Source organism: Zosterops lateralis (genome assembly GCF_965231275.1).
Source record: "Zosterops lateralis genome assembly, chromosome: 6".
Classification (NCBI taxonomy): Eukaryota; Metazoa; Chordata; class Aves; order Passeriformes; family Zosteropidae; genus Zosterops; species Zosterops lateralis.
This window is the reverse complement of record NC_139761.1, coordinates 26,823,358-26,849,259: the sequence shown is the minus strand read 5'-3', so window position 1 is coordinate 26,849,259 and position 25,902 is coordinate 26,823,358. Positions and strand designations below refer to the sequence as shown.

General features: G+C 36.3%; 1 protein-coding gene across 3 annotated transcripts in view; it reads right to left on the bottom strand.

The window, feature by feature from the left end:
- Window positions 1-4,663: 4,663 nt before the first annotated feature.
- The window catches only part of HEATR5A (HEAT repeat containing 5A), a 62,498-nt gene continuing 41,259 nt past the window's right edge, over window positions 4,664-25,902 (bottom strand). For 2 of the 3 annotated variants that reach the window (XM_083864071.1, XM_083864072.1), the window contains 15 exons: window positions 23,747-23,885; window positions 22,749-22,928; window positions 21,618-21,857; window positions 20,712-20,893; window positions 18,949-19,017; window positions 18,328-18,507; window positions 16,179-16,413; window positions 15,589-15,837; window positions 13,860-13,987; window positions 13,167-13,314; window positions 12,235-12,507; window positions 9,625-9,849; window positions 8,207-8,361; window positions 6,585-6,798; window positions 4,664-6,302 (listed from right to left, as the gene is read on the bottom strand). In XM_083864071.1, coding sequence (XP_083720197.1) covers window positions 6,001-6,302; window positions 6,585-6,798; window positions 8,207-8,361; window positions 9,625-9,849; window positions 12,235-12,507; window positions 13,167-13,314; window positions 13,860-13,987; window positions 15,589-15,837; window positions 16,179-16,413; window positions 18,328-18,507; window positions 18,949-19,017; window positions 20,712-20,893; window positions 21,618-21,857; window positions 22,749-22,928; window positions 23,747-23,885 — 2,919 coding nt within the window. In that variant the 3' untranslated portion in view covers window positions 4,664-6,000. The remainder of the gene's footprint in view (window positions 6,303-6,584; window positions 6,799-8,206; window positions 8,362-9,624; window positions 9,850-12,234; window positions 12,508-13,166; window positions 13,315-13,859; window positions 13,988-15,588; window positions 15,838-16,178; window positions 16,414-18,327; window positions 18,508-18,948; window positions 19,018-20,711; window positions 20,894-21,617; window positions 21,858-22,748; window positions 22,929-23,746; window positions 23,886-25,902) is intronic. The other variant, XM_083864073.1, reaches the window with a different exon arrangement.

Sequence of the window (25,902 nt, the reverse complement as noted above, 5' to 3'; positions counted from 1 at the left end):
AAAATCACTCATACTGTCCCCAGGTGCAGCTACCCCAAGAAAGAGAAAACTCCATTGGCGGTTCATACCATGCCCACTGACTATCTCCCCTCCCTATACATAGATGGGGACACATCTCCGAAATTATGTGGGAAAATCAGGATAGAAGACTGCAAGTCTTTAAGCCCCAAGGGTCTTGTATCTATATTTACTGTATGGTTTAGAGGGTGCCTAGAACTATGCTCCAACTGGTTGTGGCTGCAACTCAAGACCACTTGTTCTTGAGACTCCTCCTCCAACCAGCTTAAGAATTCTCCATCTATGAAAATAAATTATACCCTGATTTGTTGGTTTCAAAAGGGAACTGGGCGGAATGGACTAAAAATAAGCCCATGTACCATCCCACCCTCCCCCTGGCCGCATTACTGTGTGGCCTGGCAGCTGAACACCAGCTTGCTTGTGCCTCAGATTGGAGGGCAAAATGCATTCACTTGTATTACCTCTTCTATTTCCTCTCTGCATCCCATCCTTGATTATTTAATAAATTCACTTGAAGAAGTACCTGATTTTTTCTTATAAGCAAGTTATTTTATTCCCCTAACTGAATTTCAGGTTGATTTGGTGGCAGCAGCTTGAACCAGTTATCCTTGTGTTTCCCATAAAACATGCATACATCTGTGACAATTTTTTCTTGGTGTTTGACATGAATTTTACATGAGGGAAGATGAGGTTAAGAGCATTTGCCTTCATAATGATAGGTTGTATTTTCAAATTGCATAATATTTCTATTTTTAGAGATAAATCAAAATTGTTTCCAGAATCCCTGAGGCCTGTACTTCATACTTCCACAGAAAATGTGTCTCATACAAAACCACCTTCTTTTTTTTGTGGACAAGGACACAGAGAACTGATGCAGTGGGAAGAAAAAAATGCTTACAAAACACCATAAACAAAATCATCCCCAGAGAAGGTTATAATAAGAAAAAAATTCCCACTAGTGGCAGCAGGGATTCTCAGTAATTCTGTATTGGCAGTGACATAGTTCACATAAATTTTAATACATTAATATTAACACTAGTTTAAAAAATGCATTTTCTTAGGCTACACAATGGCAAATTATAAGGCTGTAGCTTAGAATGGGACTTTATCAATCTTCGTCATTACTAAATTTAGCTCCTTATCAGCAACTTTTAGAAACTTTTAGATCATTCTTCATCTGCAAACCCCTTTATATACATAAGTTTTTCTGTGCAATAAGAAGGCAAACTGGCACAGACAGTAATATGCACACAGACAGCAGGCTCTGCTCTGCCTGCTCCTCATCCTCACAACTTGTTTCCCCCTGCATGTGCCTCCACGGAATGCAAACACAGAGGAAGGGGATTTGATGCCACATTCTCCCTTCTGGAGTCAGATTTTGCACTTCAGATAAACGGGAGTACGGAACTGACATAGGATCACAGACCAAAACAGATATCTGGCTGCAGAGTGAGTGAATTTGAGTTAATGTAACACAGGTTACTGCAGGAGGTTTTAAAAGCCTGCTTTTTCACTGACCTGTTTCTCAGACAATATCTTCAGCCCTACTTTTTCTATATTTAGATGTAACTTCCCCTTCCATTGTTATATGGAATAAACCACTTATTCTCCAGAGAATCTAGAGAATATTTTAGGAAAAAAAAAGCCCTTCAAAAATCCACAACTGTACATCAAAATCAAAGTAAGAACCACATATTTTGGACAAGTTGGTGGCATAGCACTGATATCTTTAAGGTTCCTTTATGCAGATAACATCATGTATCTAATGCAGTTGGCTTATTTCATTTTGCATTATCAGCTTTCAGTATTCATTTCTTTAAATATGTTAGAGGCAGGTAAAGCATGTCATGTGTGGCCAAATATGATTTTTAATTTTTATGTCTTTGAATCTATAGCCCACTGTCATTAAACAGCTTGAACTGCTTGCTAATTGAATGAGAGTCCTCTGTGAAATGTCATCTAAAACAACAGCTCCAGGGTTGCTCCTGCTCGAGTGCTATGGACAAATCTGAGCACTTCTTTTAACACTCGGCCAGAGAAAAGTCAGGTTAATAGCCAGTTCTTAGGATTAGAGGTTCTCATGTGCAAAAAGCAGTATCTAGGAACACCCACAAGATCAGGCCTGGCCAAGCAATGCTACCTTCAAGAGAGAGTAGAGTGACTGTGCTGTATGTTCTTCCTAAACAAAGTGTTAATTGTCAAAGGTTTTTCCCCCTTGCTTTCTTGCCTACTCTGAAGTATCATTGGCTAGGTTTTGCACTGGCAGGAAGCACACATGGTTTATTTAGTAGACCAGTACTGGTCAAGTAACACATGTTGGAAATTGTTTCTGACTTGGTGTCTACTGATAAGAGAGCTACATTTCAGGAACCTGAAAACAAAACATGTATACCTACTGTTGAGATTAGGGATGAAGCTTTAGAGGAGACTGTCACAGAGACCTCTCATATGTTGTTAATGTCACAGATGCATCCAACTTTATTCAAATTAAAGCTATATTGAAATGCTGATGATTTTTCCACCTGATTCTCTATGAAGCAGTATTACTGTTACTTCTGATAAACCTGCAAACGATCCTAGATGCCTCCACCGCTCCAGCAATGGCAACAACTCACTTTGATACTGCTGTGGGCAGCCTTGAGGGGAAAAGTCTCTTTGGAAATTCCAATTAGCAACTGACATTCATTAATAGAAAAATCTGCTATGCTTCCTATGCATTTGATAATCCCATTTTATGGTGATATGTGCATCACTGGACTGATACCTCTCTCAGCCTGAAGGTGACTTCTGGACCTTGGAATATACCAGGTCAGTCTCAGACTTATTCTAGTCTAAACAATGCTTACAGAAAAGCTGCTATTTCAGCTGCAGTGCTACAGACTTGTATCCAGTTAGAACCCACCACATATGTGATGGGTTCCTAGCTGTGCGATGCTTTTGCACAGTTTTGACCAATTCTGGTTTGTTGCAGTCAACAGAAAGTTGTCTGCAAATAATTTTTGCATGGCACTTTAATAGTACATTCCATTATGTACTCATATGTGTATATATGCACTTGAGGTCAGACATAGACAGGATCTTTCGTCACACAATCCCATTAAATTTCTTGTATAAACAGTGGAAACATAGCGAGTAAACATGCATGCAGGCCACATGCTTCATTGCAAAGACAATTTACTGGAAAAAAATGTATTGGTTCTTGTAGAGAAATGGCACAGAAAACAATCAGAAAGGAGGCGAGGGACACAGGAAGCAGAAGTGCCAAAAGTGTGGCTCTGGTTTATGGCTAAACATATGTTTGGCTCTTTTGCTTGGCTAAACATGAGGGCTTGCATGTCAAGCAATGCCTAAAAAGGAGGAGTGGAATTAAAACCAAAACTCCTCTGTGGTCTTGCTTATTTCTTCAGGAAAAGAGAGAATTACGCAAGTTCCTTGTTAGACTGCATCAAAGACACCTGATATTTAAAGGCCAAAATCTTTTTACGACTGCAACAAGATAATATCTGTAAGATTCTTTCATAAAATTTTAAATGAGTAGTATCGTTCATGTATCCAACACATTATTTTATGTGCACATAAGAAATTAGAACTCAGGGAACAGGTATTTTTACTACATGCATAAATTAATTATCTAGGTAAATAAAACTCACATATTTGTCCTAATTTACAACTGACATTAAGATTAGCAGCAGTTGTCTTTATTGGAATAATTTTTGCTTCTGCAGTACACAGATATATTGAAAATGGTCCTTTTCCACATGTGGCCACAAGACTCGATCAAGAAATGTCAAATTACATAATTATGGCACTTCTCCATGGCTCAGTTTTGAGCTACTGCAACAAGAGATTCTAAGGAATCTAGGACTAAGCGGCACGAAACTTTAATTTTTGGCTTTTAACAACTTTCCTTGGTGCTCTTGCAATTTAAATATGTTTCTTAGAAGTTTTTGAGCAAAGTACGCTTTCAATAGATTGTCTTTTCAACATCAAAAAAACGTTGGTACATTGCTATACATGACAGAAAACAAAAAAGTAGCCACAAATACCTTTGGTAGCAACTAACTTCCTCAGAAATATATTTGGCCATTTTGATAACAAACATGACTTGAGTTTCATTTAAAGGGTTTAAGTTTGATAAGAATCTATGATTTTCCAGAAGCAGCTTTGGGAAACAAAACAAAACACCCCACCAGTAAACTTGGAAGGGTAAAGCAACATCATAAAAAAAATACTAATGAGATAAAGATGAGTAACTGCTAAATCTAACATAAATCCCTTTTAACACAGCCAGCAACTACAGATTTGACTTCAATGAAGAGGATCACAGGATTTCTAGTTCTCCTGGGAAAGATGGAAGGCATCTCAACTATCTTCCCACAGCTCATAAGTTTCAGCATTTGGCGCAAAACAGGGTTTTACACATAAAACCCCCCCCGGTCCTACTTATTTACTCATTGTACCACTCACAACAGAGGAAGACCAGCATGTCAAGTCACAGGCCTTGATGCATCCAACCCAAACATTTATTATTAGTTCCTTTGAGGCAGCATACAACAACTTTTTTTCTGATAACCAAGTCCTTAGAGTTCATCTGCTATTGGATAAAATAACCAAGACAAATATTAAGTGCAGAAAATTAGCTTTATTTATGTAAATTAGAAAAAAGAATTGTTAGAACTTTGGTCAAATTGTTAATTCTGTACAATTTACAATTATATTTATATACAAAACTTCTAATAAAATACAGTACATCACACTCTTCCTGAGTCACAGTGTGTTTCTCAGTTCTGTAAATATTTTTTTTCTTCTTCCTTTTAAAGCAATTAGATTCAAGAAGGAAATAGTATCCTCGGTTTGACAGTGTTTGGTTTAGGTAATACTGGTATTAAGAAAGAAGTCAATACATTGTACTTATAAAATACTTTACAGCCATTGCAGTTTTGATAGTTATTTTTCTATATTAAAATATGTTCCTTGCTAAAAATGTTAATTACATACTTCTTATTACGAGTTTGTTGCACTCTATTTATAGACAAGGTGACTTCAAATACTTCCATCTCTCATTGCAGAGATACAGGAATTAAGTTACATGTACAAATCAGCGATCATTCAAAGATCAGGGAACATCCATCCAGATAGAGCAGAGGTCTGAATTGAGGCACAGTACGTTAAAATTGCTGTCCAGTCCTGGACAGGATATGTAAGCTACTGCCTGGCTCCCCTGACACAAACTGATCAAAGCACACATCCTGAAAAATGACACTGTGTCAAGCAGCAAGGCACCAAGCCCAGCAATCCTTCCCTATGCACGACAGTCCCACTCTGGAAGGAACCACAGTCCCCAGAGAGGCACTGCAGAGCTGGATTTCACAGCATTTGTTACATCTTGGCCAGCTCAAGATGTGACTAGGATTAAAGCTATCCATATTACCTTTACTGAGTTGAATTTTCTGAGATCAACAATAAACTATTATAAGGCTTACAAGGATATTTAATCCGTTTAATGAATGATGCAGTGTGTTAAATTAGTAATTAGCACAGATTACAACCTGTAAGTAAATTTATGTCCCTGTTAAATCCAAAACCAAATTACAGTAACTTATTTTTGACAAATATGTATTTTAAAAAAATAGTTAACTTTACTACTTAATGGCCAAGTGTGTGGTGCTCCTAAATATATCTGTGGCAAAGTTCACTGTATTTTTTAATATAAGCATGTGCATTTCTGATATCTTAGTCCAAACCAATAAAAAAAATACAGATTTGATGACCTCTGATTTATTCTTAGTGTTTGGAGATATTTAAGAAGTCTTACACTAAGAGAAAGTTATCTAGAGACTTGCTTTCTCTTAAAAACCTTCTGTAATACTTCACCACAAACTGAAATACATGAGATCAACTCATGACAATCCTTTGAGATTATAAATTAAAAGAATTTTTTTGCTGTTGATATCAAAGTGCGTAAAATGACAATATGGGGATTTAAAGAAAATTGGTCTTGAGCTGAATGCTTGAGCTTTTTCCAGGATTTTTTGCATGTTTAGGAGTCTTCACTTTGATGCTTTCTTGATTGCCTTTAACAGCTGACTCAAGCCTGGCTTTCATAGTTGGAGAGGAGGCCATTAGTTTTTTAAAAACTGATGAGTACTGTGGACCAATCTGCATCAGAGTTTGCAAAGCAAACTCATGTAGATTTTTTGCCGAGATTGTAGCAGAAACCAGGGCATTTTCATCCAAAAGAAAGGAAATGAGGATGGGAAGAAAGCAGGCCACCAAGTGAGCACCTATGAACATTGAAAACAGAACTTAAGTACACAATTTTTAAAAATAGTGTCAAATTCTAACTGGAAGTATTTCTCTAAGTTAACATTTAATTCAAACTGTAAAGCTGCAAATGTTAACTGAAGTAGCATTTTGGGTAAAAAACCCAACATTCCTGTGAGCAATTTTGTTTGCAATTAGTGTTCAGGACTGAATTCCTAGTGGTCGTTTTGGTTTTAGTTTGTTATTCGTGGCAACTTTGAGCATCTTTAATGCTTTGGGTACAAGAAATGGAATTAACTTACGGTGCTGTTCCTCAGCAGCAGCTGTCAGAGCTGTAACCACCTTAATTCCCTCCTGAATGACCTGAAGTTCAGCAGCATTTTCAGGTTTTGCTTTCTCTGTTTCCTGCAGTTTCCCCACAATGGATGGTGCTAAAGAATGGATATAAGGGTACGACACAGTTTTGTTTGGATGCTGAAAGATGGAGTGCAGCAGCTGGTAGCATTTACACTGTACCTAAAGGGAAAATGAAATCTGATGTTACAAAGTGTTACAGTTCAAAATACATTTCTACATGGGTGTTCCAAATCTAACACTTTGGCAGATAACATTTTTGGGAGGGGGAAAAATGTGCCTCACAACTTGAAAATTCATCAGGTTGTAGGCTGCTCATGTATAATACTTTATAAGAGCACTATAACTTGTAATCAACTATTATTAGAAACCAGATCATGCATTCTGTTTCTTTCCATCAAGTCTTGTATCTTCCAATATTTTTGAGTTAAGGAAAAACTCCTATTTTTGTTTGAAGATTAGTATTCTTTTGAAAATACTCCCTTCTTAGCAAAAGTGCAATAGTGCCAACAAATTGGGGCTTAAAATATAACCAATATCCCTGTAGGCACAATTTATAATGCCTTAAATGGTGCAATAGCTTGCATCTCTTTGGAAGTCAATAGGACAGAAACGGCCAAGTTCCCACATAATTTCTGAACAGCTCTAATGCCTAAATACTTGGATGAAATCTGCAAATGCATGCTAATGTTTGCTTGCAGTCATATTTGGCATTTTCAGTTTCCTAACAGTAAAAATTGAAGCTTACAATATTAGGAATGTATTGATATATAAAAAAAAGTATTGTCTTACAAGTAAAGTAAATTTCTCAAGTAAATTAAACTTAGTTTAATTTTTATTACTACACAAATATATAGAGAGGAGATGCAAGAAAAGCAGCTTAGAGTGAATTCTAACAAATATGATACCTAATGCATGTTATTTTCAGAGCTGAACTTTGAAATTGAGGTAGTCCCAACACCTAAAAAAGCCACTTGTATAAATGCTATTTTTCCCTGATACATCATATTTTTTAGGCGAAGCACAGTAGTATAGAAATTGTGGCACTATAATCTAATGCCAGTACATGAAAATACTTATGCTAGGTCAGAACAAAGCATTAATCTAGTTCAGTAAGCTGCATCCAGCAGTGGCCAGGAACTGATGCTTATGGGGCAGTAACAGTTTTTTAGTGGTACTTGCTCCAGCTCCCAAAGACTCACAGTTGAGGTATTTCCTGTGCAAAAGACAGTATCTGTGTGTTGAAGATAAAATTAACAAATAAAATTTGACAAGTGCCTGAAACATTACAGAACTGTGATGTGTACTTAGCAATGTATAAAGCACTGAAAGTAAAAAAAAAAAAATAGGAATACAGAATTGCATACAGAACAATGATTAAATGCACTGCTGGACATTGAACATGCTGGACCTGTTCTTGCTCACTTGTTCAAACTGTATTTTAAAATACAACAGATATAGTCAGGAGAGAATTAACTTCCATCAACACACAGGACTAGCAACTCAACTAAAATAAGCTAACAGTCATTCAGTGTGGTAGTGACATTCTAATATCTTCACCAGTACTTACAAGAGGATCCTTTGAGTCAAGTGCAGTTTTAAACTTCTCAATACAACGCTTCTGAAGGCACTCTACAGTAGTAACTTCTGGGCTGGTAGACATAACAAATACTGTAATAGCAGTGAGAAGGCTGACTTCATCAAGTTCTTGGAGAAGGCCATCTACTATCAACAAAGGAAGAAAACTGTTAGACTTGCATAAAACATTCCACGGGTTTAAATGGTACAAAGAGGTGGAATAGTAATATCGCTGTCTACGTTTCTTTAGGAACCTCTGTTTTCAAATACACATCCTCTGATAGAGTGAGATGGACTTCTACTGCAATAAAAGCCAAGGCCAAAATGGGAATTCAGGGGTGATCATATGCATATTTTGAAATGATAGGATACTCCTATTCCTTTGTATAAAGTCCAATAAATATCTTTGAAGAACTGGTATGACATATTAGAATACAAGCTATTTGAGAATAATATAAAATTTGCATTTAGAATATATATTCTTTTGCTATAAGTTTTAAACAATTTTAAGAGATTAAACATAAGGAACAATGAAAATACTACAAACTCAGGAAGTTGAAGCAGCAGCACACAGTAAACTGACTCAAGACAAAAAAATTCTTTTCTTGCACTACTGTTTTAACACCCTTAGCTTCACTAGAGACACTAGTAGCTGTTTCCAGCAGCTGTTGTAGTGCTGCATTTTGGATTTAGAATGAGAATGAGGCTGATAACACACTGATGTTTTGGTTTTTGCTAAGGTCTGTTTATCCTGAGTAAAGGACCTTTTCCCTAGTCTCATGCTGTGCCAGTGAGAAGATTAGCAAATGAAACTGGGAGGGAGCATGGCTGGGATGGGTGACCCGAACTGACCAAAGGGATATTCCACACTATAGAACATCAAGCCCAGTAAATAAACTGGGGGGAGTTACTGGGAAGGGTAGATGATCCGGGTTCAGGAAGGGGGCTCTAACATTGGTCAGATGGTGGTAAGCAACTTAACAATGCACCACTTGTTTTTCTCTTTTTGTTTCCATTATTACTATCATTTACCATTATTACTTTATTTTACTTTAATTTCAATTATTAAACTGTTCTTATCTCAACATAAAAGTTTTACTTTGATTCTTTTCCCCAGTCCACTAGGGTGAGGGGAAGAGGGAGTAGGGGTTGAGTGAGTGGCTGTGGGGCGCTTAATTTCCAGCTGGGCTTAAATCATGACACCCACATTTGTACTTTTATAGATGATGACTTCTCATATGGAGTGCGGGGACAAAATTGCATTATAGTACTTGGTAACCAGCTAATTCTCTTGTGACTAAAAGAGAAGTCTTTTTTGAGGTGTGCATGAATTCAATTTAAAGAAAATCAAACGAAGTTTCACACTAGCATTTCTCATTTTTAACTCATAAACCCAATGTTTGTGCTTACCTTGATCCCAACAGTCAAGCACTGTGACCAAAGCACTACGTAAAAGATCAGTCCAAGCATTCTGACTCTTCTCTGCTCGAGCCATTGGAGAAGACAAGAGTCCTTTAAGAGCTTGTAGAGATGCAGCAACTGTCAGAGGTAACTGGCCATCTTGCAATTTCACAGCAGTTTCTTTAAGTACTCCAATAATTAGGTACAAAATAGTCGGAAGAACTGAAACACTTCCTGTAAAACAATGCAAAATAATTTCACAGAAATTAAAAAAATTCAGGTACCTTTTATACTTCAAAAATTGAGGCAGTTTTCTTGGATTCTCTTTTATATTTATAATTTATCAATTTAAAGCGTATCTATGAATAGAACCACTGGTAATTTGAAGATAAGATTTGAAATATCATGTGGCCTGCTGTAGCAAACAGGGAGCCAGATTGCTTAAGTGAACTTAAAATAAGCATTGTATATATCTTCTCCTTGATGACTTTACTACATGAAGTGTGGAATTATGTCATAGTCAGAGAAAAATAGGAACAGAAAGATCAAAACCACTGAGGAGGTGGTTCTCATGGAAGAGAAGCCATGGAACTATATAAAGTATAGCAGTGTATACAGTACATGCTAGTATATATATTGGTACATAGTAAATATTTTGTATATACTAGTATATAGGAAGAAGAGTAGAAAACGAAGTATAAGCATCTAAGTATATTTTGCCCATGAAGACAATACAGTGAAGGAAATTACAGGGGGTAATTTCAAAACTAGCAAGAGGAAATACTTCTACCACACGATGTGTGGTTACCTAAGGATGCCGTTGCTCCAGGAAATCACTGAAGTCAAGAATTTTAGTAAGGGTAATAAGGACTTCAGAAAAAATATCTGTATAAAACTCCCCAGAATTTAAATAGAAGCCTCTAAAAATATCTTGGAAAAGGAAGACCTAAGGAGAGAAGCAGATTGCTCCACAGGCTACTAAAGAGATTTTCATGTCTGAGAATCTGACAGTTGACCAGTCGTAGTAAGAGACCTCTAAAAATGCTCTACATTTCACAGGAATAACGTGGCATAGCAGTTTAACTAATTTTTATGTCTTGGAATCTAATAGTAATTCAGAATTCTGCATATATTGGAGGTAATCTAGAAACTTGCATACTTATGTGTTCCTCCTGTCCTAAGTTATGATTCTGCAAAGCAGAATTAAGCATATGGCTTAATAGGCTTATCTCATTCCCTAAACAGCAAAATGCTTATGTTTTTCAAATTTTAGTACACTGATGTTCATGAGAGACCTGTTGAATAATGAGGGTCTCTGACTTATGCATAAGTATTTCCTGAAGCTGAGGACATCTATTTTTGAACAGCCAAGTCTTTGAAAATTTACTGTTGAAATTCAGTAGGAAATGTAGGTCATGAACATAATTTACTTGCAAATCTTCTTATGCAAACTTGTCATGACAGGTGCCTGAAGTAAGAGACATGGCAGTTACAGGATGGTAACTTCAGTCCTACTAAAGGGGATGAGTAGGTAACTTCGTTACCCAAAAAAGGGGAAAAATTAGGCAATTCCACAGAGGAATTCTCATCTCTCTGATTATGAGCCAACTTTTAGAGCTGCTTCCCTATTCAACTGACTGTATAAGCAAGCTTAAGCTCCTCTTTTTAGTCACCTGAACAAAATGCTTAACCTCTCTAGTGTAAATATTCCCTGTGGTCTGTTCCTGCAAGCTGTTTGTGGAATAACATGGACAACTAAAGACAAAAACTACAGTGAGAAAAAAATCACAGATTATTTTTCATACAAAATAGCTGTCCTCAGATCTAGGCAATGCTATGTTTATTTCCTTTTCCTTTGAACTGGTAAATAACGAGCTGCAGATAGAAATGGGAAAGCATATCATCACCTTACATGGATTGCAAGGGCTGCCACCTATCACATTTGGAGTATCATATTCCCTATAAAAGAATAATTTAAGAGAGAACAAATTTTTTTTAAAAAAGAAGAAATTTTCAGGGGTGGTAAATGCCAAAAATTTGCATGAGGGGTAACAACAATACTTAAGGTGGGAACAGAGGAATAGGGCAGAGATGGTTTGTGTGGCTGTAACAGTACTGAGAGATTATATGTATGAACATGATATTGAGGCTTGGTAGTGGGGAACCATCCTAAAGTTTGGAGTGAATGCAAAATGAATCACGGGTAAAAGTCAACTAATCTGAGAATTCAACCGTAATTCCTTGTAGCTGTTTGTTAATGTTCAAATGATGGAAAGGTAACATTTCCCTTTTAAATTTAATTTGTCTGCATTATAAATTCCAGAATAGTCAATTCAAGTAGCATATAATCATGTAGCTGTTGTATACTTCCCAGTACAAAATGAATCTGTTAATTGCACTGCTATAGGGTGGGAGGGAAACAGAAACTACTAATTTAACTGCTTCAGTTTTGTAACTTGTTTTGCAATTTGACAGTCAAAAAATAATTAGAAAAGGAAATTGTCACAAGCAAATAAACAAAACTTGCTGCCAGACTTAGCTAAGAAAATTAGTTAATAAGAAAGGGAGAGAAGGCCTAATATTCTTTCTTTTATCTTTTCTTGTGATGAAATAGCATACCTTCAGGAGAGCAGATTGAAGGAACATCAGAGAGAATAACTAATGCTGCTGCTACCAGTCTACTTCCATCTTCTGACAGTAACAGATGTTTTCCAGGTGGAACTGCAGGGCTATAAGTTAATTTAGGATTGAGCTGAGGAAGCTGTCTGACAAGAATACAAACACACAGCTCCAGTGTTGCGAAGACTAATGATTTCCCAGGCACCAGTCCCCCTGTGTCTTTGCCTTCTCCAAATTCTGGTAATGTTTCCTTTTCTGCAGCACCATCATCAACTGCAAAAAAACCAAGAAATATGGCAGAAGTCTGCAGGCTGTGACATGTTTCCAAAAAGTTTACTTCTTAAGATTGTTTCAGCACCAAATTATAATCTTGACACATGTGCATGGATATGTATTCAAAATTCTACTAGCAAACACCCATCCTTCTGAATTCAAATGCAAACTGTGCAGTGATTGCCAAAAAGCAAAAGGGTGTACAATAGACTTTGACATAAAAGATCCTGAGGCACCAAGCCAATATGATATCATCTGATACAAGCATTTTTATTCTTCTCCCAGTTTTTTCCTTTTAGAAAATGAATGTTAGGAAGTTACAATTACAGTAACTATTGCAACTTGGCTTGTAACAGCTGTTTGTGCTGAGTCTGTCCATTGCTCAACTGCAGCTGATCCCAGCTTTTCACTAGGACTCTTCCCTCCCTGATGCCACTCAGCTGCAGTTTTTGCAGTTTTTCTCCTCACTTTCTACCTTCTGTTCAACACCTAAACCACCCCTGCTATCTATCATACTACCTGAATTTCTTATGCCAGGAACCTGGACTACCTTGATAGAATTGGAATCCAACTGTGAAACACTTCAATAAAGACATAGCCAAGAAAGAAGTGCTTTAACCCTGATAATAGGTATTCAAACATCTCATACAGTATTGTACCTTCTGCACTTCTCCGCTTTTCCTTCACATGTTCCTGAGCTGCAAAAAGAATCAAGCGAACCACTTCAAGGGCAGCGAGCTGAATATCAGGTGACTCTCTGGTCAGTATCAGTCGATGCAAAACATTCAGCAGCTCTACACCCAACTCCTACAATGAGAAAAACATCTAATACATTTTAACTTGAATGCAGCAGTTTTAGGAACTTGTTAATACTTGTTAAAGCCAACAGTATCACTCTGACTGATCTATGAAACACAATGTAATTGACACAATCATAGGAGTTGGCATTTTCTTCACCATCCAGCTCCTGGCTCCTAGTAACAGCAGTCCCTATCAATTCTCTCAACAAAACAGTTACCACAGTAATTTAAGATACAGGGAAACTAAAAAAGCCGAAATAATCTTTATCTTCTGGCTTCTTAACTCTTGAAGGTGGGGACACTACACTGTAGCCCTCCTACACTATATGCATTTTGAAAAAAATGTCCTGAAATTCTCTGCCCCTCACTTTACAGGTTCCGTGTTGTGCTCTTTTTTATCTCCTCCCTCTACAGCTTCGAATTTGGGTAAAGCATATAATTTACCTACTATTTATATGTTGAAGATTCCTGGAAATACAGGAGATTGTAGAGCTACTGTTCAGACTAAAACTATGCCTTAATTCTGGGGGGAATTTGGTCATTATGCATTACCTGATCACCACCAATTTTAGACCTTGGCCATGGAACATCGAAGAGTGCCTGCAGGGCATGTAAGCAGGCAATAATGTTCTCCATTGCTGCATCTGATCGAGGAGAGCACAGGAACTCCACACTAATTCCTGTAAGCATTGGAAAAAAAAAATCCATGTGTACTTGAAATTTTAAGCAGTTTTTTCCACTACTAAGTAACCTCACAGAAGGTTGAACAACCACAGAAGTAGCATTTAAAGTGAATTAGTCTCCTATTGCTAATACCTTGGGGCAAGAGCTCTACTTCCATCAAAACAATACAAAGAACTTCAACTTCTAGACAGTATAAGAGCCAGTTATAACTGGCTACTAACATAAGTAAAACCCCAGCAATTTCTGAATAATACACGAGGTCTAATGAGCAGACAGGACAATTCATAATGAGTATGTAGGAGAGTATTCGCCTAATCACTCTGATTTACGTAATAGAAGAAAATGCTGAAAGTAATAGTAATTCACAAACTCTGAGACTGAGGCTTTTCTTCCCATTAAAAAAAAAGCTAATAATGCTAACTACCACCACAACTGCATAATCAGCAGTAAGTAAATCACATGAAGCCTAAGTTTGTAAATCCTAGAGTAGATAACAGCTAACTTTTTTCTCAGCTTTCAGGACTCTTCAAAATATTGGAGATAACCTTCATATAAACTACAATCCATATTCTTATCCCAGTTGTACAGCTGTAATTCCAAAATGTGTGATGACTTGGGAAACCGATCCATGTCCACTAAACAATAGCTGTGCAACAGAAAAGCAGTTATAAATTCTTTCAGGTTCTCTGTAGGGAATGAAAATTAAAATGCTATTTTATTCAAAAGCAGAATAAACAAGCCAGATGCCCATGGTCAAGTACATGAAATTTGATGCACTAAGCAGTAGAGGAAGCAGGGGAAATGAGCAGCTTTTGTATCAGAAGTCTCACTTCTAACTGAGAGAGCAATGGAGTTCAAAATGGACCTGGCAGAAAGACTGGGATTCAAAAGAAGATATATGCAACAATGCCAGACAAACTCATTCCAAAAAGAGATTACAAAAGAAAGATACAAAAGAGAGGCCAAGAAAAAAAGATAACCAGAAATGCCTAATTGTGCAAACTTAGAAAACCGGGACTGAGTTGAACTGCCTGATTAGCTCGTGCAGTAGTGGAGGCTTAGTTGAGGTTTATATGAATGTAAAGAAACACTTTTTACTGTGTGGGTGACTGAGCACTGGCACAGGCTGTCCAGAGGGGCTGAGTCTCCATCCACACAGATATTCAAAAGCTGACATGGTCCTGAGCAGCTGGCTTTATGTGACCCTGCCTTAGGTGACCAAGCAGGAGGTGGACAAAATGATCTCCACAAGTCTTTCCAACCTATAAACTATTGTGTGATGTAAAACTGTACTTCGGTGCAACTAACCCATACACTCTGTAACTGTATTGGTACAAACACTGTGAAATCCACCCTTGAACTTGCATGGTTATGAGCAGAGCAATAAGCATTTGTTTAGGGCTTGTTTAGCTCAGTGGTTTTTGTACCACATTTGGGAAAATCCCTTATAATTTTTTCACCAGGACTTAAAATTCTTCTGACTGTATGTTTTTCTGAAAGATGCAATATTGAACAATGCAGTTAAATTTGAATAATAAAAATTTTTTTGCTAACAGTTTTATCTACATCTAGGCAGACTATGCAGTCACTCACTAACCCAAGATAAGATGAAATCTGTCAGTATTCACATCCTCAGGAGATTTCACCAAGGGCCTGGTAGAAGAATCTTGACACATGGTAGTTGGGGTAACAGGTCTGGAGAGATTTGTAACTCCTTCATCTGGATCAACAACAATGAAACCTGTGCTAGTGAGCCATAAAGCTGTAGCATAAAGTATCAGTGCCCAGGAGTTGTAGTAATGAGGTCTGGCATTTTCAATTGTCTCTGCTGTATAAAATGTACCACCTACAAGAAAAAAAAAAAATTAGTTTTAAGGGTGTAATTTATTTTCAACTACTGTATTTTCTCATTCTTAAAATGAGATTGTATTCTGTGTATGAATTTTTTAAATGTTTGGTATTAAAATTCAAGCCAATGAGGGCACTTCATTTAGATTTATTCAGACAGAGTGCAACAGATTACCTATTTCTTCTTTCAACCATAAAGATAGCCAATGAATAAGAATACCAAACCACTCTTCACATCTATGAAACCTCTGTTCTCAAACGCAGTCTTGATCTTTAAATAGGTCCATAAGTAGGCTTATTCTCTATACAAATGAAAATACAACTCATTTGCCTTTTTACCTTCAGTAGGTAGTTGTGATGCATATTCTGGAGGCAAAGTTAAGAGAGCAAAATCTTGAAGTGCAGCAAGCCAGAGCTTGCTCAGTGTTCCCAGATCTGCCTGTACCAAGTCCAGAAGACCACTGGCTGAAAATGTTACATCTCTGTAGCTTTCTTCCGAGGAATTTGCAATTTTTAAACAGTGCTTGTTTGTATCACTTTGGTTTTTCTGCTTTTCAACTGCAACTATGTAAACCTGTTGATATATTTGGATAGAGTTACAAATATTAACACTTGGAAAACTATTGTAATCACTAGCATGACTGCCTGTTGAACAGGCATGAGATTTCCTAGAATCTATTTCTGTTTCAAGTCTAGTAAGCATGGGTGAACAATGCCAGAATCCCCAAAAAGGGGAAAACTACTAAAATTCCTATCTGTAATTAAGTACCCTGTTCTTAAAAAATAATATATTATTTGTCCAGTTTCTTCTTCCAACCATCAAACACTGTTATAGCTACAAGACTGAAGAACTATCAAATAATATGCCAGTAATAATGATTCAGAAACAAGTTAACTCATTCCTAAATCTTTTTTTAACAGAAATGCTATATGGCACTTGAAACTGACTTCTCAAATTTATGTGTTACTTCCTGTTAGCAGTAAAGAATGAAGAGTACAATCCCGCATACTTTGCAAACTTTGGGTGTTACCATCTATAAGGTTAATCTCAGTGTTAAGTTCCCATGATACCTCTCTGGTTATCAAAAAGAGCATTGAGAATACTTCAGACAAACAGCTCCCTGTAGTCTCTCCAAACTGCCCCTGGAGGGAAGCTCTTCTCAACTATCAAGCACACCTTTAGATTCAATGAATCTCAAGTCAGCTTTGTTGAATACTAGTCTCTTGCAATTATGATTTCTGCATCTTTTTCATGTTTGCAAGTTGTAGTGGGTTGTCCCAGAGCAGCAACTAAACACACACCAAACCCTTTTCTCACACCTCCCTGCAGCAACAGGATGGGGGAATTCCTTCAATTGCTGTAAACAAGAAATAGGTAAGATTCTAATGGAGAAGGAATTGCCCAAGGTTTAAGTGAAATATTTGTAAATTACAGGTCACAAAATCTTACAGGAAGTTCTACAGAGTTGCCTTTGAAGAATTCTAGTGATCTTAATTATAGGCTGGAACAATCTACAGATCTTCACTTCTGAAAGTTGAGCCTCACATCTGCTCTGAATTTTGTCCTGGCTTCTGAACAGTGAAAGGTTGTTATATGCTATTAAAAACCTTTTTTTGTGTAATGATTTTAAATTAATCACAGTACTTTATCTTTTCCTGAACAGATTAAATAGACCAATCTATTTAAATCTCTCAATATAAGAATGTTTTCAAAAATTTTATTCCCAACTGCTAGCTTATCTCCAAGGGCTTTGCTGTTTTGTCAGTATCTGTTCTCACATATGCACTTGAAACATTGGTATATTTTTCTACAAATGTTTACATAAAAACTACCTATAGCCTACTTTCTCCTCCAAAGTACCTTCCCAGTTATACACTGAAATATCATCCACCTTCATAACATGTTCATCTTTAGCTGGTTATCAACCCTCATTATCCAAGGCTATTATCACTACATTCTAATACACATCTTTTGGAGGTGGTGTACATGGTTCACATTTTTGGCTTTTAAATATTTAACCTTGCATTTACACATGTTAAAACAAGCATTCACATGAGGTGATTTTAATTTAACTAAAGCAGTACTGAACTGTCAATATTAATTTAGAAGATCTATTTCTAAGATATAAAATGCCAATGGATAATGAGAAAAATGACACCTATTTAAAACAGCACACTGAGTGGACTATCACCATAACCATTTATAACATTTCAACTTTGATTTCAAATCAATATTGAACTATTCAAATATATTAAGGAATTCCTATTTTTTAGTATGATACATTATTCTTAATGTATAGTATAATAAAACCAGTTTAATTAGCAGTGTTTTTGTCAGGTTTACAAAGTTCATGTGCTTTTAGAGGTAGTGAAGGGTCAGCACCTTCTATTTGAAGAAGAATGTTAAAAATCGCTGAAAATTCTGGCCAAAAGGTTCTAACTCACCTACGTGATATCAAGACTAAGATTACAGATTTGCTATACCAACCTCTGCCCAAGCCTTAAGGACAGCTAGTACTTCCATAGTTGAGGTGCTTTCGTTATATTGTTGATTTTGTGCTTCTTTCCCAGCCTGCACTTTGAGCAAAGAGGACACAAGCAACTGGTGAACCCTCCGAAGGTCATTAAGATCACTTACTACACCACTTGCTATCCAGGCACTGCATACCTAGTGGTGTGAAACAGAAACAATGAGGAACAAGAAAAACACCCCTAGATACTCTTCTTCCCATCTGTAAAATTATGAGAGCCAGATTTAATTTCTACCAAGACACAGTAACTTTCAGACAATGACAAATGTTAAATTACATCCCAGTTTAGTATACTTAAGCAGTGAAAACCAAAATATTAGTCAAGTGTCACAAATAATGGTCAAAATATCAACTGCAACAAAGTTTCTCAAAAGACTTTAAAGTGACAAAAATTTTTGTCACTTTAAAGTGGCAAATTGTCAGCTGTCACAATATCGAGGCAACATAGGTGACATCAGTTTTTGTGAATGGAAGATTTAAAGTTAGATGTTTAATTTCCTTTTTCTTGTGTTGCGTATCAAGCAAAAAATATTTCAGAGGGTCTATTACCTAAGAGACTTCTGACTTTCAACACTTGCCTGACATGCTTTTGCTGTGACATCAGGAGGTGTTTCAGGAGCAAAGGCAGGCCTAAGTGCTGCTCCAACCTAAAGAGAAGTTATACAACATTTAATACATAGTGAACAATCAATGAAAGACTTACTTTTCATAATCAGCCTTTGTTACAGTTTTCCTTTATAAAGCATAATTCCTTTGTTATTTTTTCACAGGCTGATTCGGTGAGATTAAAGAGCAGAGAAACAGTTTCAGTCATACTTTTATTGTTTTGCTTAAACTGAAGACATCACTCTCTTTGAGAGGGATCCTCAGGGTTGACTCTATTTTTTGCACAGTCTAAAACAGAAACAGTAATGTCTTCCTTCCTGAATGTTTGACTTGATGAGGAGCCCACAAAAGAAAAAGCAATGTTCTGAACCATGAAACACTTGCAAGACACCTAGTGAGTGGCATTTCCTTACTCAGAAACAATACAGATTTCAGAAAACAGCCAACTGAAGCTGATCAACTTTGGAAAATGAAAACAGGAGAGAGCACAAACCTCATTTACCTAATAAAGAATACACAAACACAGAGTTACCGGGCTGCAGAGGTTTTACTTCCTCACACCGTTGAAAACCATTTCACTAATAAAAGATTCCCTGGCTGCTTTAAGCACGTATTTGAAAACTCACATTTAAGTTTGAGGTACTACACTTGCATCCCAAAGAGCAAGTACTGCAATAAATGTTTGTGAAATAAGTGAAAAGGATTTGGTTTTAATGGCAATTAATGACAATTTCTTGACCCTCTAAAGCTGAGACTTCATTTTCTGGAACTTCTGAACAGATTTTAGGAAGTCATTACTTAAGTCCAGAAAATTTATATCCATCTTTTTCTGGATTATTATGATATTTTTAAGGGAAAAAAATCAGACAATGTAGACTTGATTTTTTAACAGTTTCACATCTCTTAAACTTAAATGAAACAGCTGATGAGATCTGTGCACAGTATTAGCAGAAACACTTTAAAGATATTGAAGCTTAAAAAAAAAATTATTAGCTTTACTTGTGACCTGCTTGATGGTTTTGGACAGCAAGGGCAGATGGTTTATTGTTTTCCTTGATAGCTTCAGATGACTAGACCACAAAGGAGTGCCAAAAAATAGAATTACAATGGCAAAAGCAAGATCAAAGTAGGTCAGGATGTCTTCAGTGTCTCTCCAATTCTATGAGAGAAAGTGATCTGCTCCATTCACTGCCTGCTAGAAACTGAAGCTGTATGAGGCTTAACACAGCTGTGTTGGTCTGGAATGCTAAATGACCGGGACATCTTTTCTCTAAATCTAAACCAAGACTTAACTGAAATGGACCTTATGAGTACAATCCACGCTTCTCTAGCTTGTTTATTGGCCAAGATCTCCAAATGTGATGGCTGCTGTGCAAAGGCTACTTATTTCTAAGCAGAGTTTAAAACTGTAGTTATTCCTAACACTTCTTGCAATACTTTCACGCTCTAAAACCAATGCTTTCCAAAAAAGCCCCACCAATGATCTATTTTGGTTTTGTTGTATTCAAGAGGGAAAAATGCTGAAACTTGAAAAACTTCGGGGCTAAAAAATTTTATGCCAACTGAAAAGATGATTTTTAAGGAAGTTAAGTCCGAATAAATTAATAACACTTCAGTAACAAAGTAACTGAAACCCAGTTCTGTACCTACACATTGTGAGTGCAAATTTCTTTTAGAATTGACTGTAACTCAAAGTTATTCTAAACTTTTCCAAGTTATTATCAATGGTGCTTACATTGGCTTGATATTGCTCCAGGATTACATGACCTGGAAACTCTGGTTCTGGAACGGCCGCAAACTTCCGAACAATGATTTGCAACATCTGAAGCCCAGAAAGACGAAGTTGATCACTGTGATCTGTGGCAGCCATAAAAGCCATACGGACCAAGTCAGCTAAATGCAATACCAAAAAGTCATCTGAAAACAGAAATTAAAAAAAAGAAAATGGTTTTATTAAATTTAAATTCAGTCATAGTGTGTTTTATAGGATTTTTCCAAGTGTTTTCCAAATGCATATTTTAGATTTTACATTAATATGTATCAAGAATTTTCTTCAGCCAGTTTACACATAGATCAATTTTACTTGGCTACCTTATGTTAGCTGATCTAGTCTGCTTTCCATTTAAATGTAGAAAAAAAAAAAGTACTTTGAAGAAAGTATAAATATCTTCATCTATGACAGATTTTATAAAAGACAGATTTTATAAAAGACTGTTGAGGAAAACACCTCCAGGTAAACAGAGAGGTACTGAAAAACGATACTGGTGATTACACAAATTACGGAAAGAAAAAAAAAGGCATTTTTAAAGTCATACTCCCAGACACCAAACTGTGATGCTGTAGGCTAGTGCCAGCTATCACTTGTGACTGGCAGTGCTTAAAGAAACAACGCCTTCCTACGCATACGCCATGGTACTATAACCAGGAAACTCAGTGTAAATGCTGCAGTTAGATGCCATTCTTTTAGCAAATAAAAAATTCTCTACACCTTAAAGATTATAGGCTTCCAATCAGAGTAATTAGAGGCTTCATTGATTACAAACAACAAATTTATGATGAATTTCATTAAGATGCAAAGAGCTAATACTTATTTTAAGCATAGTTCGCATTATGTGGAATTCTTCCAGTGCTTAACACATACCTCTTGAATCACGTTGTTTTCTTTCCTGAGCCAAAGTTATGTCAAAATGTGCACTGTCTGCATTTTCACACTGGCTTATAATTTTACAAACACACTCTGCAGCAAAAACTCTGGTGGACCACCGTGGATTTCGGAAAGGATGGAACCTGTCATCACTGTCAGATGTTAATACAGACACATCATCCCCTTTGATAGTTTCTTCTTCTTGAGTGGTATCTATTGATGCTACTGTATTGAAATCTGTATTAGGGGGACACAGAAGGGGAAAAAATCAAACAGAATATAATATTCTTTCTTACTGTAACTGAAAGCTACAGAAAGAAATCTCTTCAAATTCTATCTCTAGCCTCAAATTCATGGTAACTCCCTTCAATCTTGGTATCTTAAAGTAAATGCTAGAATTCAAATATAATGAAACTGTCATTTGGTTGATATTACTTGCTGGAAGACAAGATCAATACCACAAAAGTAAATTAAGAACTGCAGTGAAAGAAGCAAAAGAAAAAAAAAAAGAAAAAAAAAAAAAAGAAAACAAACAAACAAAAAAAACCACAACAAAAAACCCCACAAAAAAACCTTTTAAAATATGTGATGAATTTTGTTCCAAATCAAAAAGTCTAAATGCAAGAAGTTTTCCTCCTGCACTGCAGGAAAAAGAATTTCCTTCACCCCTGCCAATATTCAGCATAGTAATTGATTTTGTGTGCTCAAGAGTTCCATTATGATATAATAGGCCTGCATCACTTCTATTACTAATAGCAGAACTGCTCAGAATACTTTTCTTGCAGGTAATTGCACAGAATTCACAAGCTCAAACCTATTCTCTATTTCCATTCCTGATATGGAAATGAATTTACATTAGGAGTATAAATCAACAGGAATATGAACAGACAACACATCCCAAGATGTTTAGAAGAACTTGTTCACTGGGGAAAAGGCAATCAGAAGAGAGGAAGGCATATTCCTCTGAAGGAAGTAAGTTAAAGGATCCAATCTTTCAATATGAATGACGATTATACACTTCATAAATGGCCAACACTCAAGGAATTTAAACACTTTCCCTCAGTGATACAGTGACTGCTGCAGGCCTTATTTTGATTGTGTTCTCAACTGCAGTGTATTAAGACCTACCAGCAGAGGCAGCAAGAACATCTTTACAAAGCTTCAGCCAAAAAGAGAGCTTCTCAACCGCCATTGAAGTAAGCATATGAGTCAGTGTCTCTTTAATATCTTGGCACAATCTTCGATCCAATTCTTTGTCCAGCAAGCCCAGCAATGCCCCCTCCAGGCCTATTTCTCTGATGTTCACATCTGCTAAGAACAAAATCTGTTCTGAGTACCATATATCACAAAACTGCAGTAATAATAGCAGAAACCCCACTGAAGGTTGCACACAGAGTATCTTGTGAACAAGTACTTATTAGCCCTGAAATATTTTTGAAACAATTATATTTTTCACTTTAACACTACAGCTAACTTATGAATACAAAACAAATATTAAGCTTTTACAGAAACATAGTAACAACAGGAAGAAAGTTACCCCAGCAAAAAAATAAGAATTCTACTCTGATTTTCACAGCATTACCATCACCACACCATCTAGTTCCTGAAAAAAAATATTTCACCTTACTTCATAAGGTAATTCTAAAGCAGTGTTTTAACTTGAAATTAAGTTTAAACTGTTCGCCAAAATAGCACAAAACCAAACACATGGAAATATTTTGTTAAATTAATATGACAAATTTTTCTTTGACCAGCATTACAAATTTTAAGCATCAGCAGTTTTTAAAAATGGCTAGTCTATCTTTTCTGAAAACTTCCAAATGAGCTTGAATTGAAAGCTGAAGTGAAATAAATTTTTAACACCACTCACTCACAGAAAGGCACATGAGGATGAACTAGTGATCACTCTCAGGCCTTTTAGCAAAAAGTTAACACAACAGCTACTGGCTCGATAGGCTTAGATTTCCCTGGAACTCTCCTTGCATTTCCTCATTTTTTTCATTTTATCATGTTTTGGTACTATATAGACAACTGAGGTAGAAAACATTTCACATCCATAGAAAAGTGTGTTTAAAATTCACTGTCAATATGTCAAGCTCTTTGATCTCAAAACTTCAATACATTACCTGGAGTAAAATCTTCTTTGCTCTCTTTCACTAGTGCAACAGCATATTCTGATACTTCAGCAGCTTCTCTTTGCACAATCTGACGTAAGCAAGCTACCACTGCACGTCTCAGCAATAAGTATGAGCTACAGAGATTCATCTGAAACATGCAAGAAGACACAGTAATATGGCTAACGAATCTCTGTGGCAGTACCTCAGTAAGGCTGGTATTTTCTGAACACTTGCAGCTATGGCAAATCTGTTAAGTCAGTAAACCTGTAATTGATGCTCTTTTTGCTCACCTTTTTTTTTTTTTTTTTAAACCCCAAAATGAAATGTTTTGCAAGTCCTGTAATCAATTTTACAAATCATATCAGAACTTTCAGCATTTTCTCTCCAAAGACAAGTTACAATATTGGTTTGGGGCTGAATTCACCTCTCAACCAGTATTGTACAAAACCTGCCATTAACTTCAATGCCAGGTGAATTGTGGTCTCAATGAACAACTAACTCTTTGACTACTGGGTTTATGCACACAATGGGCTTGAAAACTCAGTACAAGTCATCATCAGATGTAACCAGAGAAATGTCAGTGAAACCAAGGGTGAGAGAGTCAATCAGGCTTTAGTAAAACAGAACTCCATGCATGAAAGGAAATTTGTAAGAAAGGGCAAAGCAAACACTGCTGCAGTTTCATTGGAAAAAAAAATTATATACTCAGTTTACAATAAATCATGTTTTAGAGAAGTTAGGAGAAAGGGTGGGAGTTACTGGCGAATGTATGACACTGAGACAGGACAGCTCTCCTGAGCAGTCTCTAGCAAAAAAGTTCATAGCACCATCGTATTTTAACACAAACAGGCCAGGTGTGGGTTATTTTACTGAAATACATGAAAATACATGATCATAGATTCACTATTACTAGAACAAGGGAAAACACTTTAAAAACCCAAGATATAGCCTCAAGGGTTTTTTGTTAGAGTGGAGATTTCTGATTTTTATTTGCTTATTTCAATTTTAAGACAATCCTGAAGGGAATTCTAGAGATATGGTAAACTAGCTGTGTGGTCAGGCAAGATGGCTACACGAATATTTATACATCTTCTTCTAGATTAAGTATAGGTTATCATTAAAAAATTGTCCTCTACAACTAAGCAGTTGAGTACCCTTAGATGTTACCATCCTTAAAACAGATAGAGCTGAGCATCTGCTGCAGGAAAACCTTGCATTAGGCTCTACTCCTCATTTGTTAGCAACAGGCCAATATATGTTAGTCAAAATGACTAATATATATTAGTTAACAAATGCTTAAAGAAAACAATTTAAGGGCAAAAAAATAGCAATAAAGAATTTTAGCTTTGTTAGAGTAACAAAACTAAGCTTCATCTTTGGAATTTCTGTGCATGCACATCGATCTACAGTACTGAGAATTACATAATTATACACAAAAAGATTATTCTCTGTATAATTCTTCTACAAGGAAAAGAACCTGACTCAATAGGTATGTCTGCAAGGTACCTTAATTGCAACTTCAGAAATAAGTGTGACTTTTAATGCAACATTTATGCAAGCAGGTTACGCATTCTATTTCGAGTTGGACATGCAGAAATTCCGTGCTCATTTTTAAAAGGGAAAAAACAGAGGGCCCAGTTGAGGTTACTGAAATAATGCAAGATGCACATTTTTCATCTCTCTCATTCTCCCATATTCTAAGCAGGGGATAGGACAAAATGACAGACACAAAATGCAAGCATCACATTAAAACTTAAATGTACAAACAGTTCCCTTTCTGTACTTGATACATTAAAAACAAAATTATCCCTCACCAAGCACATAAATGAAATGTATTCCTGCCATCTGCAGAAAGTTAGGAAGGCTCTGGTTAGGATGACAATAAAATATCACTTGACATGCTAAAAGAAATTACATTAAAATGGTTAAAAAGAAAAGTAAAAGACGAAATAAAAACACCACTGCAAACTGCAAAAGTTTAGGATTAACAAGGCACAGGGACCTACCAACACAGAATTATCCAACAAGATTTCCTGCACAAAAACAAACGACAACCAGTCATGACAAAACCAAAATAGATATCACAGTGATATCAACCACACATGGAGACTGTAACATGTAAGTTCAGCATATAATAAAATTCAGAATCTTATCTCAAACATACC